At 40.1% G+C, this 14,087-nt stretch overlaps 3 protein-coding genes across 5 annotated transcripts in view; all 3 read right to left on the reverse strand.

Moving 5' to 3' along the window:
- The window catches only part of LOC144648141 (EGF-like repeat and discoidin I-like domain-containing protein 3), a 200,767-nt gene that overhangs the window by 123,305 nt on the left and 63,375 nt on the right, over positions 1-14,087 (reverse strand). The gene's annotated exons all lie outside the window — the stretch shown is intronic.
- Positions 942-7,017, reverse strand: LOC144651391 (discoidin, CUB and LCCL domain-containing protein 2-like). Its single transcript, XM_078511321.1, has 5 exons — positions 6,676-7,017; positions 3,707-3,806; positions 3,057-3,382; positions 2,320-2,458; positions 942-1,830 (listed from the first exon to the last, which is right to left on the reverse strand). Exons 1-4 carry the CDS (start codon positions 7,015-7,017, stop codon positions 2,321-2,323), a joined length of 906 nt encoding a protein of 301 aa, XP_078367447.1. The 3' UTR covers positions 942-1,830; position 2,320.
- Positions 7,502-13,067, reverse strand: LOC144652223 (retinoschisin-like). 3 transcript variants are annotated; one of them, XM_078512236.1, is made up of 5 exons: positions 12,708-13,067; positions 12,110-12,221; positions 10,903-11,228; positions 10,259-10,397; positions 7,502-7,658 (listed from the first exon to the last, which is right to left on the reverse strand). In XM_078512236.1, exons 1-4 carry the CDS (start codon positions 13,065-13,067, stop codon positions 10,260-10,262), a joined length of 936 nt encoding a protein of 311 aa, XP_078368362.1. In that variant the 3' UTR covers positions 7,502-7,658; position 10,259. The 3 variants fall into 3 exon arrangements, with proteins under 3 accessions (XP_078368362.1, XP_078368361.1, XP_078368360.1); XM_078512235.1 differs by lacking the exon at positions 7,502-7,658 and adding an exon at positions 9,321-9,943 and having other exon boundaries at positions 10,255-10,397; XM_078512234.1 differs by lacking the exon at positions 7,502-7,658 and adding an exon at positions 9,343-9,450.

Genomic DNA, 14,087 nt, shown 5'->3' on the forward strand with positions numbered 1-14,087 from the left:
CGCGAAGAAGACAACGCTTTGGAAAATTTTTATTGGAAAGGACTTGAAACTTGCAGAGCATTGTTGAAAAGCATCGAGGGTTTCTATGACACTGCAAGCCACAAGATGGGAGGCTAGCGGAGTGAAATGTGTTGAAGGTGAAGCCTTTAAGCCGGTGAAAATTACGAGTTATTACGGGACAACCGGGCCGTAACCAGACCTTTGGCAAAGACGAGGCAAGATCTTCCTAGGAGGTTCTGGGGGTATGCCCGCCTCAAGAAAATTTGGAGAACATCTTAAACATTTTTATAAGGTTTCTTCTTGAAAAAATTAATCTTGTTCATCTGGGTATTATTTTTCCAACTAATCATATTTTGTTTTTAATTTTGGGTTAAAATCAAGGCGAGGCAAGTGCATCGTCTTGCCTCTTGCTAGTTACGGCCCTGGACGCGACAGAGAGTTTTTATCAAAAGCAACTGTTAGGGAAAAGTGTGAAATGCTAGGATTTTATACAAAACACTACGACGACAGAAAAGAAGTGGAATTCATTTTTGAAGTTGAATACGAACATTTTTACTTGTAACTTTTTAAAACACATAAATAAAATTTCCATATCCAACAGAAACTAATATTATGACAAAAAGGTAATTTAATTTTAAGCAAAGTATTGACTTTATCTGTCGGGTACAGAGAAACTGAACGAACAAACGCCGCCGATTTATGAGTGGGTTGAGACAGTTCCGTTTTAAAATACAAGGGCAGTTAAATATTTGTGTTTTATGTCGTTTCAGAACGTACAGACAGAGAACACGACTCCAATGAATTAACTGCAAACTCATCTTTGAAAATTACTTTAATTTGTATTTTTTTAAAAACATTTTTCCATATTAAATGTTCTGTGTCCTTAGCTGACAGGACATGAGTATTGTTCTTACACGGAAAAGATGGATTTGGGCTGGTCATGCATGTGCTCCGCAGATGATCTACCAGCATCTCTAAAGTTGCTCTCAGATGGACATCAGAGGGTAAAAGGAAAAAAGGGCGACCTAAATTCACCTGGAGAAGAACTACAGAGGCAGAACTTCAGGCTCTGAATCTTACCTGGAGGCAAGCTTCACGGCTTGCAAATTAAAGGACCGACAGGAATGGAGAAAACGTGATGATGATGATGATGATGATGATGATGATGATGATGATGATGCGTCAATTATGTGCTACACTTCTCAGCTGTCACTTAAGCTGCAAGCTCAGTAACTGGCGTAATTGTTACTGGGATTTACCATTAGCGCGATTTATAAAAACAACAAAAAGATTTTCACGTTAGAGTAAATCATTTCATCCTGTATACATTGTTTATCAGAACTTCTATACATAAGATGGACGTGAGGTTTTGTATACATTTTCATACAAAAAGGAATCAGAATTTACACGTAAATGGTACATACAGTATAATACAGTAAAATGAAGGTGTTGGGAAATATGTGTGGTTTAATTTGTTTTACAGTTTGTCGTTTCCGCCATCTTGAACTTTCCGCTATCTCAAACTCCCCAAAATCTGAACTCCTCCTCTATCTGTCCTGTCTAGAACTCCCCGATATCACGAACAAGCTGTAAACAAAATACAAATATATATAACAAGAGAAAAACTGGTGAATTGAACAAGTATGTGGATTGCACTGTCTCGGGAAAATTAAAAGTTTTTGTCAAGTATTTCCATTCAATCTCCGATTCGTAGACGGTGATGAGAAGAAACTTCGTCTTTTGTTTTTCATTCCAAGCCGCAAACACGGCTACCCCATCGATGTTAGCAAACGAGAGATTAACTTGAACTCCAATTAGATTATTGGTAATCTGCAAAACAAAGTAATTCAATTTTTACAAATTTGGCTAACAAAACATTAACAATTTCCTTATTCACCTTTTGCAGTGTGTACGTGATGCAACTGTTGTTTTCAATTAAAAAAACCCTTGTTGAAACTGCACGCAAAAACACATGCACTTCCCGAATATAATCATAGTCTTAACCTAGTACTCAAAAACGCTTAATTGAGATTGTGTTTATAACAGGCCATTTCAGTTCTTTCTCTATCTCTCCCGAGCAGTGTTGGTTTTAATGAAACGATTCAGCATGTGGCTTCATTTATCTGCCTTTTTTACTTGTGTGGTGAAATAAAACTTAAAACTTGAGTCTGCAAAACGAAAAGTTAATTGCATCAATTTGAATGTAATCACTTAGCAAGAAAACTGAGCATCTAAAATTTCTCTATTAAACTTCGGTCGCATGTGCTAGATTTGGAAAAAAGGTCTGCAAAAGGAAAACAACAATCGGATTCAACTTACCCTAACAGGCATAGAGCTCCATTCTCATGGTTATGTGATTGTGCCAATTCGTCGGTAGGACGCGGATGAAGCGAGCTTCAATGATCGGGTTTAGGACATGATCAACAACAGTATTCTTGTCTGTGTTTCCTTGGAAAGTCTGCGTGAAATTGAAAGTCTAGATATAGTACGTACGGAACGGTCATAATTATTTGAATGTTCATTTTTTCCTAATGAATAGTCTCCGACGAAACATGCCCCCTAAGACAAATTTCCCAGAATGTAGCACATATAATTAATTTTCCCCTCCCTCTTCTCGAGACCAAACATCCACAAACGACATAACTGACTGAGAGTGGGGGGAGGGGGTGTGAAGAAAGAGCGTAGAACACTTCGTCCCTTGTCTCAGAAGAATTGTCCGAATTTGAATAACTGTTGTCGAGTGATCTCTTGCAGTGGCACAAAGCTTTACAGTTCTTGCAAACTTTTTCAGCTTGATCAATTCGTAACTTGATCTAGAAATCGTGTACTGTTTGGTGGTTTGCTTTCGTGTAAAACGCGGCAATCGCTTTAATTGAACGCTTAGCACAGAAAACGTTTTAATGGCGCGCGAAGCACAGAAAACGAAAGTGGACATGGTTCAGAGAATGCATGACTCGTCACGTGCAGGAATATGTGAAGGCATTACGCTATACGCGCAAGCAGGCGTTTCACCCAAATTTCTCAATAGTGTTAAACGGCTTAATTTGTGATCGTACCGTGTCTGAATTATCTCCAATTCGCCTGTAAAACTTGAAGGTTTGTTCATCTTCACCATACTGTAACTTATATTCAGTCACCCACTGATCTGCATCATGTCTCCCCTGCGTCGCTATGCCTGTCACCCTTGTCCTTTGTTGAAGATCCACCTGCAGCCACTGATTGTTATCGCTCGTCAGAGCTGACCAGCCCCCATATTTTCCTTCGCCTCCCCTGAAGCGCAACCTGGCCTGGTGGGCGGCATGATCGCCACTGTACTTTGTTGAGGCGGTTATTTGCGAGTCAAGAATCGCACCACTTTTCATCCCAACGGGTCCTGGGCTCACTGAGTTAAAAGAATTCGAGAGGAACATGGCGATGTTCAGTACCTCAAGATTCTGTTTTTGTACTATTCACTTACATCTTGTTAGGTGCATTCAATATTCCAAGAACATTTAAAAATTATCCAATTAAAAAAGGCGCCCTGCTAGCATTGGCCGCCGGGTATATATTCCGCGGAACAGCTGTCGGGTTCCTGCACGATCCGCTATTCATTCCAAAAAAAAACTGAAAAAAGACATTTGTTTACATTCGGTAACTGGTTTAGCACTAGTGCTAATGGGAAACAAATATTACAGATGTAAAGATATTTGATAATTTTAATAATTACCTCCACAACAGCCCTCTTTGCACTTACAAATGAAGACTTTTGACTCTTCATTGAACGTGCACGAGCGCCCATTCAAGCAGCCGGTCAGCTGACAGTCGTGCTGCAGACAAATAAAAATAGAAATCAGCAGGATTTTCGCGAGAATATTGGTGGCTTTCACTGTCAAGCCACTGTCACGCCGCGAAAATATAAATCCAAAACTATTGAGTCAAAAAAAAAATCAAGAATATTACAGGTTGTAGAATACTACTATATAAATTTCATGTCCAAGTCTCAAGTTAGTACGTTATTCCGTACTCGAGTTAACCGCCAAAATGTTTAACACAAATTTAGAGAGCTCAGTATGGAAACGCCATGTTGGAGTCCAACTGCTTGGGCTCCAACATGGCGGCCAGAAATCAATGAAAACCATCTGGCATTAAATTCTACTTCAAAAAGCGGTCAGATCACCCTCATGAACAAGTAAACATTGACATGAACACTTCTTAGTTCAAACATTAACTGCTACTGTTTTCTTTTTTTCTGTCTTTTCTTTTTTTCCCATGTTCCCTTTTTGCCCCCCCCCCCCCCTACTTTTCTCAATTAAATTATTATTTACACATACTTAGGGCCGCGCATAGCGGAATGTAATTAGATTCCATTATCACTTGTTGCAGAACACAAGTGCCGAGACCTACTCAAAAAAGGGCGTTATGATTGTCCGCGTTGCACGCGGCACGAAAAACAAGTGCGTACGACTTGTTGGACAAGGGCAATTAAGGACAATCACAAGGGGCGGCGCCCGAGGCAGGACATCATGACAAGTCGCATTCCCATGTCCCGTAATGCCAGATAACAATACGTTGTTGATTGGCTATGTGTTTGGCCCAAACTGGACCAATAACAACACGCACACCAAAATGTTTGCGATAGTATGCACCGTGATGTGGCTCTCACTATCATAATTCAGCCGCAAAACGCGATAGGCAAGGATGTTTATAAGCGAAGTATTTGCCCAATGTAAGAATGAGAAAAGAAAAAGTTATCTTGAGACGACCAATTCCACTGCATGAGAACACGCGTGCTCTAAATGCAAATTTTTTAGAATTTTTTACCGCGTGGTACTGCATATTAAATGTTTGCCCAAGACGGCCGTGCTGAGAAATGTACAGGGATGCCAGAAGCAGGCAAGCGTACTAATAATTTCACCTTTTTTCTCTTCAAGATGTCTCTGACTTGTCGCGACAATTTGTTTTTGTCAAAAATGTCATGACATTTAAAACTTGTCCGCTAGTGCGATTCGGCCCTTAGTTACATTATTGTACTTATATTTTTTCTGCATGGTACTTTATTACTTATTACTTGCCTTATTTTGCTTTTGTCTTCTTTTATGTACAACCTTGTCAAAGCAATTAATTTTTTTTGTAACTACTCAGCTCGTTTAGTTTATTTCTATTCTGAGTAGTTTTTTTCCCTATTTTAGTTAATTTATGTTATGCTGTGATTTATTTTCTATTTAATTTGGCAAAATAAAATGGTTGTTGTTGTTCTTGCAAAACCTCAACTGTTCAGATTGTTAAAAATCGGAAGATAAGGCATTTTTTTAAGAGAACGTGACAACCTTCTGGCGGCCATCTTTGATCTCGTGTGGCGTGAAACTTCGAAATTCAAAATGCTCTATCTAAAAGACGGCGAATGCTATCGGGGTAAAAACCTTCAACAAGATATATATTAAGGACGTCTAATAGCCAGTGAAGGATAAAAAATCAGAGATCTTGCGATTCTGGATTTTAGCATTTTTTTATTTTGATGACGTCACGTGAAAATCAAGAATTGTTAGATGTCATGTGACCTTGAAGTATTCAAAGCGTGTTGAAGCGTGTCCAACACCGCCTGGCACAAACTATTAGGCCACCGAGCTTCCCGAAGCGCTTAAAATACATCATATTTTTTTTAGTATTACTTTTGTAATTATAACGGCCCAACGCGTGATGAAGAAACTCTCCGTAATTATCCACAATCCTCCGCAAGATTTAGCGTTCTGCGTTAGTAATTGAAGCCTGTTTTAAAACTATCGGATGATGAGTTGCTTGTTAAAGCACTTTACAAGAAAACTTAGTAATAACGTAAATCAACTTTTCGATGTATCGAACATCATTTTCAAGATATTAGGGTTCATTCCAATGTGCGTGATGGTATGCAAATAGTAGTCACCTGTAAATAACTTCGCGCGAATCGAGTCCGATTGCACGTTGCATGTAAAGACCTAAAGGTCCGGCCAAACGCACGCAACATTTTAACGGAACATATCCCAAAGTTGGGTCATGTGAAGCAGCGGCCAAACGCACGCAACATCAACGAAACATATGGTATGTTGGATGGTGCAAATCGAACTAGAGCGCAGCTCCAGTGCAACAATGTTCTCTGTTGCACGAACGTGGCCAACGAGTACAACATCATGCAAGAAAAATTTGACCATTTTCCTTGTCCAACACATCCAACATGTTGCAACATGTTGCAACAGGGTGGCCACAATTACACTGTGGGCGCAACAATTGCGATATTAGTTAAATGTTGCGCTTGTTTAGCCAGCTGCTTCACATATCTTACAACATGTCCCAACAGTGTTGGGATATGTTGCGTTAAAATGTTGCGTGCGTTTGGCCGGGCCTTTAAGCCTTCGCTCAACGTGCAATCGGACTCGATTCGCGCGAAGTTATTTACAGATGACTACTATTTGCATACCATCACGCACATTGGATTGAAACTTAATTATTATTCAAAACTTAACTCTTAACAACTTGAACACTAACAAACTTTTTAATCTTGAAAATGATGTTCGATATATCGAAACGTCGATTCACGTTATTACTAATTTTTCTTATTTTAAAACTTGTACGAAACTCGAGGTGTACATGTGAGAAAAAAAAATTGTTTTCAGATTTGCAAAGCAAAAAGGAACGTCTCTGTATATGCAGTATTTGTGTTACCTTCATGTCGTAAAATTCAGCATAAACTGATTCTTCATCGTGTTCTAGTTCTTTTTCTTCGACAGGCGACAATGCTCCTCTTTCGTTCAACTCACAGATTCCTTTAGGTTTTTCCAAACTTGTCTTTCGAAAATTTGTTGAAAAGCATCGAGGGTCTCTCTGACAGTGCAAGCCACAAGATACCAGGCTAGTCGAGTGAAATGTGTTAAAGGTAAAGCCTTTAAGCCGGCGATGATTACGAGTTATTACGGGACCAGACAGAGAGTTTTCATCCCAAGCAACTGTTTGAGAGGCCAGGATTTTACAAACAAAAGCCACAACGAGGAAAGGAATATAATCCATTTTGAATTGTACATTCACTAATACTATACAAACGCTTTTACATTAATTGCATGTGTTTAAATAATGCAGGAAAGAAACTTGTTTTTGAATACAGTAACTATTATCTACCCTCCATATACAAACAACATACGCAGCTTGTTATGGTGGCGTGTTAACTTGTGGCGCTGAAAGAAAATATTTTAGCAACAGGAGATAAATCAATTTAAAATTAAAGCAACCTGTGAGGTTAGAATTCAATTTCAAACATGAAGTTTGAGAAACAAAGGACAATAAAACCTTTGGATTTTTTAAACCCGTCACGAGAAAATTTTGTTGTTGTTTTGTGGCGACTGTAAAAGGAGATGGGACAAAATCAGCTCTTTCATAGACTATGTAGAAAGGCAATTTTATTTCAGGAAGTTTATAACGAGACAGGATAATATAACAGTCCATTTTATATATATACACGCCACAAGTTTAGGCTAAAGTTTTCTTAAGTGTTGAAAAAAATATTGTTATTGTTTAAGTTACACCTGGAAGAACTAGAGAGAATTTCCCATTGATTCTTTATTTAGATGTAACTCCCACTGTCCCTGTCCTCACTGCCCTTGCGGGCGGGCGTATAGGTGCTTCCCTCCTTATATGGCTCTTTCGTGAAATATCTGAGGGCTTCTTAACTGTCGAATTCCTAAGTATTGCATTGCACATCCTAACGGCACATAATTAACGCGTGATTAGCGTGGGCGCTTTAAAAAATAGCGGCTTTTTTTCTTTATGCATCAGTCAGGTAAACCTTTTTTTTTTTCGTGATGGAGTTTGGTGACCTATCATTTTTTTCTCTTGTGTTGAATTGACCAATAACTTTCTTTCGGTCTGTCTAGTAAATAGCCGGTTCGCCCAGCGTAGACTAAGAAACAATCGTCAGAAACGTGAATTGAGCAAGCAAGTATGAATACAATCTGATGATATTACAGAGGAATTATTGCGTATAAACAAGGTGCTGCTCCGACTAAAAGAGTATGCCAAACCCCACCTCCCAAATTTTTATAGGCAAAATTTAAGTTAATTCAATAGGCAAAGTTTGTAAGAAAATCTCAGTGCAGGCAGTCGTTTCATTTCCAAGCGCGAGAAGCGAACGACGAGCGAAAACTTTTGGCGAGAAGGAGCCAAAAAAATTGGAAGAGGGGAGGGGAGGAGATTCTCTCGCGCCACTACACCAAACCTCTGCTTTCCTCCCGCGCTTTCGGAAAGGAAATGACTGGACATGGAGTGGCTTGCGGAGACGTTGAACTCCGCTGACTTTTAAGAAAAGAAAAAAAAATTGCGAATGTCAGGAATAAAAACGGTCAGGGACATCGATAAAAGAAATGTTCTTTTCCGTTCCAAGCCACAATTACTTCACTGTAAGAAAAGGGGATGCGCCATTTTGCCGACCTGTTGCGCCAGTGCTTTTATATTCATTATTAATGAAAGAACATGTGCCGTAAAGATCTCCTATTAACCCTTTTCTCTTTCGAACTTCAGTTTTTACTAAGTCCTCCTCCTTCCACAATCGTGGTGGCCTAATGGTTAGCGCGCTCGACTCCGAGTCGAACGGCCCGGGTTCGAGACCTGGCCGGGGCGCTGCGTTGTGTTCTTGGGCAAGACACTTTACTCTCACAGTGCCTCTCTCCACCCAGGTGTATAAATGGGTACCGGCGAACTTACTGCTGGGGGGTAACCCTGCGATGGACTAGCATCCCATCCAGGGGGGAGTAGCAATACTCCTAGTCGCTTAATGCTACGAAAACCGGGATAAGCTCCGGCTGTATGGGTCACTTGGCTCGGACACAGAGTTTACCTTTTTTACCTCCTTCCACAATAGACCATTTCCGTATTCTCGGCATTGGACTGGAAATAGCTTGCAATGGAGGCTAATGCGGGGGAATATCATTAAAAAGAGCTTCATGTCATTTGCATTTGAAAGATTACCCGCATTAGCCTCCATTGCAAGCTAGTTTCAGTGCAATACCAAGAATACAAAAATGGTCCATTGACATGACACACTGAGATAATTTACGAACAGAGACATGATTGTTTGGGTAACTGTATTTTCTAGTCTTATTCACACACCTCATTTAATTTTTATTGTTTCTGTTTATGAAGAAGGGTTTTAAAAACTGAAGTAAAGATTCGACAGCTTAAACATCTATACTATGTGTACACAGTGATATTTGTTGTAATAAAAGTCAGCCACACACAACCCCTATAACTCTCCACCCTCAACGAAATAGGCAGAGGGTGGAGGGGTGGGGTGTAACTGGAACTTAATCAACGCTAACAAGTATAAAGTTCCATTCTCAATGCTATGCGTTGGTTCCACTGAGTCGGACGGACGCGAATGTAGCGAGCTTCAATGATTGGGTTAAGATAGTGAGAAACAACTGTATCCTTGTCTGTATTTCCCAGGAAGACCTGCGTAAAATAGAAAATTGTTTGATAACAACGGTATTTACTTACGAATTCTTAGTTAGTTTGGATGTATATCTGTTTCAAGGGTTGTACTTAACTCTAGCGGCGAATGGAGAAGGGGAAGGAAAAAAGAACAAAGTTTTATTCGAAGAGGTCCAAACCTTTTCCCAGTTATATGCATTTTTGTAAGAACGGGTAACCTTTTCATGTACCCTCCAAAGAAAATGGTACCCTTTGACTAGATCAGTTTTTCCTAAATCCTTTTTTTCTGCAATTGAAATGATAAACCGAGAAAATTTGCGAATCATAGATCAGATTTATTTTTCTGTTGTTGTTAATGGAGAAGAGTTCTAAATAGAGGTAAGCATTTAACAGCTTAATTAAACATCTATTATGTTATGTGCATAAATAAGCCAACCCCATCTCTTTAAGCCCTTTAACTTCCCTCAAAGAAATAAGCCGAGGGGGAGGGAGGGGCGACTAAATAGAACTTAACCTACCCTAAAGTAAAGTCTGTCTCCGAGCCATGAGGCCCATACAGCCGGAGCTTATCCCGGTTTCCGTAGCATTAAGCGACTAGGAGTATTGCTACTCCCCCTGGATGGGATGCTAGTCCATCGCAGGGTTACCCCCCAGCAGTAAATTCGCCGGTACCCATTTATACACCTGGGTGGAGAGAGGCACTGTGAGAACAAAGTGTCTTGCCCAAGAACACAACGCAGCGCCCCGGCCAGGTCTCGAACCCGGGCCGTTCGTTTCGGAGTCGAGCGCGCTAACCATTAGGCCACCGCGCCTCCCACACTTAACCTACCCTAGCAAGTATAAAGCTCCATTCTCATGGATATGCGTTGGTACCACTGAGTTGGACGGACTCGAATGTAGCGAGCTTTGATGATCGGGTTTAGTTCGTGAGAAACAACTGTATCTGTATCTGTATTACCCAGAAAGACCTGCGTGAAATTGAAAATCGTTCGATAAAAAACGGTATTTACTTACGAGAACTTAATTTTCAGTCTGTTTGAGTTTTTTTCTGCTTTAAGGTTGTACGTAACTCTAGCAGCGGAGAAGGTATGGGGGAGTGTCCCAAAAAAGTCCCTCCCGAGAGCTAATTATATAAAGTTTTTGAGAAAAGGTAACCTTTACATGTACCCTCCATAGAAAATGGTATCCCTTTCACATACCTACAGCAGATATCTGGACGAATCAGCTCATAGGTGTGCATCTGTTCGAGACATGAAAGGCCCTATCATATACTTCAACTCGTGAAATCTCTACCCTTTTATATACCCCCAGCCTGAAATATGGACCCCTTTAAGGCGATGTCTTATCGCATAGTCCACTACTGAGGAAAACTGATGGGATCTAGTAGTTTAAAAAAGCTGAAATTAAAACCACAGATACATGAGTTGCCTTCAATAAAGTAAAGAGTTGTTAATTTAGAAAAGATTTTCATACTGTGTCGGCATGATCTCCAATTCGCTTGTAAAACGTGAAAGTGTGTCCATCTTCACCATACTGTAACTTGTATTCAGTAACCCACTGCGGCCAATCTTCTCTCCCTTGTGTCGCTATGCCTGTTACCCTTGTCGTTTGTTGAAGATCCACCTGCAGCCACTGATTGTAGTCAAAATACAAAGCTGCCCATCCACCGTAACGCGACGCCGTTCTCTTCAGGTGCAGCCTCGCCAGATGGGCCCCCAAAATGGCACTGTATTCTGATGAGGCGCTTATCCACGAGTCTAGAATAGCACCGCTTTCCATACCAACGGGTGTTGGACGCACTGAAAAGCGGAAGCTTGTCTTAAAACGAAACGCTTAGGAAATAACTTTTAACAATCCAATATTCTCACTTTTTATTTACCGTAAAAGCTCAGTTAAGACCCTGGGTCTTCCTTTCTTTAGGGACTTAAAGTGACCTTTTTAACATTCTAGTGCTGTTGGCTAACACATTTTCACAAAACAGCAACGATAATTGGCTAGATTTTAACAAAGAGAATTTAAATCTAGCCAATCAGATCAACCGTTTTAAATTCCCCTACAAGAAAGGGATTTCAAAACGGTTAATTTGATTTTCTAGATAAAAATTTCCCTTGTTTAAAATCTAGCCAATCAAATCATGTGTCCCCAGAACAACTTGTTCCTCGCGCCCCAGGTTCTACCGGCTATAAAGATGGACAAGAAACGTGACTTTACTGCCTAAAATAAATATATTATCTCGTGCAAATCACGTGCCTTGCTCGCATTGCCTGTCGGTATATCCCACTGTGCATAATCTAACATTCATACAGGTGTTATCTGCTCTGTGCGCAGTGCTTAATATTTTATTTTTGAGATTTTTTCCTGCCAATTTATTTTTGCTCTTTCTAAACGTTACAGAAACTCGTATTCATAGCAAGAATTTCACTCTTTTCCAGAACTGCTCTATGAACAAAGTTAAAAGCCCGCCAATGTTGTTACATTTTAACCCAGTACCCAGCAGATTCTACCTTTCCATATATAATTGCCTTGACATAGTGACGTCAATTTTGACTTCATAGAACATTTTCTTGTGCTCCAGCTTTCGTTCGTGAACAGCACCTTTTTAGAGAGAATGCCTGGGTGTACCAGATAAGTTCTGTCCCCCGGGGTTCTGTCCAGGATGTAAAGATATTTGACAATTTACCTCCGCAATAGTTTCCACACCAGTCCCCCTGGCATTTACACTTGAAGACTTTCGACTCTTCAGTGGACGTGCATGAGCCTGCATTCAAGCAACCGGTCAGCTGACAGTCGTGCTGTAGAACAATAAACGGAGAATTTTACCATCGTTTCTACTCCCCTCCTTATTGGATGCTAGTCAATTGCAGGGTTACCCCCAGCATTGAATTCGACAGTTCCCGTTTATACACCTGGGTGAAGAGAGGCACTGTGAGAGTAAAGCGTCTTGCCGTACAAAGACAAAAAGCAGTGCCCCGGCCAGGGTTCGAGCCCGGAGCGCTCGATCAGAGTCTAGCGCACTAACCATTAGGCCATCGAGCTTCCCAGAAAGCTTAAAATATATCATCATTTTTTAATATTACTTTTGTAATTATAACCCAACGCGTGAAGAAGAAACTCTCCGTGTTTATCCAAAGCCTCCGCAAAATTGAAAACATTTCAGATTGAAACGTTCTATGTTAGTAATTGAAAATGTACGAAACTCGAGGTGTACATATGAGAAAATGATTGTTTTTTAGTTTTGCAAAGCAAAAACGAACGTGTCAATACTATATTTGTCTTACCTTCATGTCGTAGAATTCAGCATAAACTGATTCTTCATCGTGTTCTAGTTCTTTTTCTTCGAACTGCAACACTGCTCCTCTCTCGTTCAACTCACAAATTCCTTTAGTTTTTTCCAAACTTGAAATCTTTCGAAAATTTGTTGAAACGCATCGAGGGTTTCTTTGACACTGCAAGCCACAAGATACCAGGCTAGCGGAGTGAAATGTGTTGAAGGTGAAGCCTTTAAGCCGGCGATGATTACGAGTTATTACGGGACCAGACAGAGAGTTTTCATCCCAAGCCAGTGTTTGAGAGGCTAGGATTTTACAAACAAAAGCCACAACGAGGAAAGGAATAGAATCCATTTCGAACTTGTACATTCACTGCATACGTATACAAACGCGTTTATATAAACTGCATGTGTTTAAATAATGCAGGAAAGAAACTTGTTTTTCAATACAGTAACTATTATCTACCTCCATATACAAACAACATACGCAGCTTGTTAATTAAGGTGGCGTGTTAACTTGCAGTGTTGCATGAAAGAAAATATTTTAGCAACAGGAGATAAACAATTTAAACTTAAAGCAAACTGTGAAGTTTATATTCAATTTTAAACATGAGGTTTGAAAAACAAAGTCTTTATTTAGATGACTCCCGCTGTCCATGTCCACACTGCCCTTGCGGGCGTGCGTACAGGTGCTTCCCTCCTTATATGGCTGTTTCGTGAAATATCTGAGGGCGTCTTAACTGTCATTCCTAAGTATTGCATTGCACATCCTTACGGCGCATAATTAACGCGTGATTAGCGTGGGCGCTTTAAAAAATAACGTTTTTTTTCTTTTGCATCAGGCAGGATTAAATCGTTTTTTCTAATAAAGGTGTTTGGAGACCTATCATTTTTACGACTGAATTTATTCAGGAGTATTGTGGGTAGCCATGGTTGGTCGGTTGGTCCATCATCTGTAGACTTCTCATTGCAACTCCGCTGACCAGCAGATATACTTGTAGAAAGAGTGTAGCAAGGCGGCCGTATAAAAGCGGCCGTATAAAAGCAGTCTTTTAATTTAAAGGGGTTTACAAGAAAAAACAGAAGCAAAGAAACAAAAGATGGCTGACAATTACGTGTAGAATTAAGTAATCGACCGCCAAAAAAGTGAACATTGAGAGCCATTAATCAGCATTAATCGATCGATGACTTTCGTGTCTATCTTTCGAGCTAGCGTCGAACATGAAGGAGCATTCGAAAATTAAATCGGGTTTCACATAAGCTTCCATCAAAAATCAAATCTATCTAGAAACCAGAGCGTTGGCTAAAATCGCGTACGTGGTTTCGTGTTTGCAAGAAAATATTATGAATATTAAAGTTCGTCATATTTTATCTGAATCTAGTCTATAGA

The sequence above is a fragment of the Oculina patagonica genome, chromosome 4 (assembly GCF_052425735.1).
Source record: "Oculina patagonica isolate OP01 chromosome 4, crgOcupat, whole genome shotgun sequence".
NCBI classification, from domain to species: domain Eukaryota; kingdom Metazoa; phylum Cnidaria; class Anthozoa; order Scleractinia; family Oculinidae; genus Oculina; species Oculina patagonica.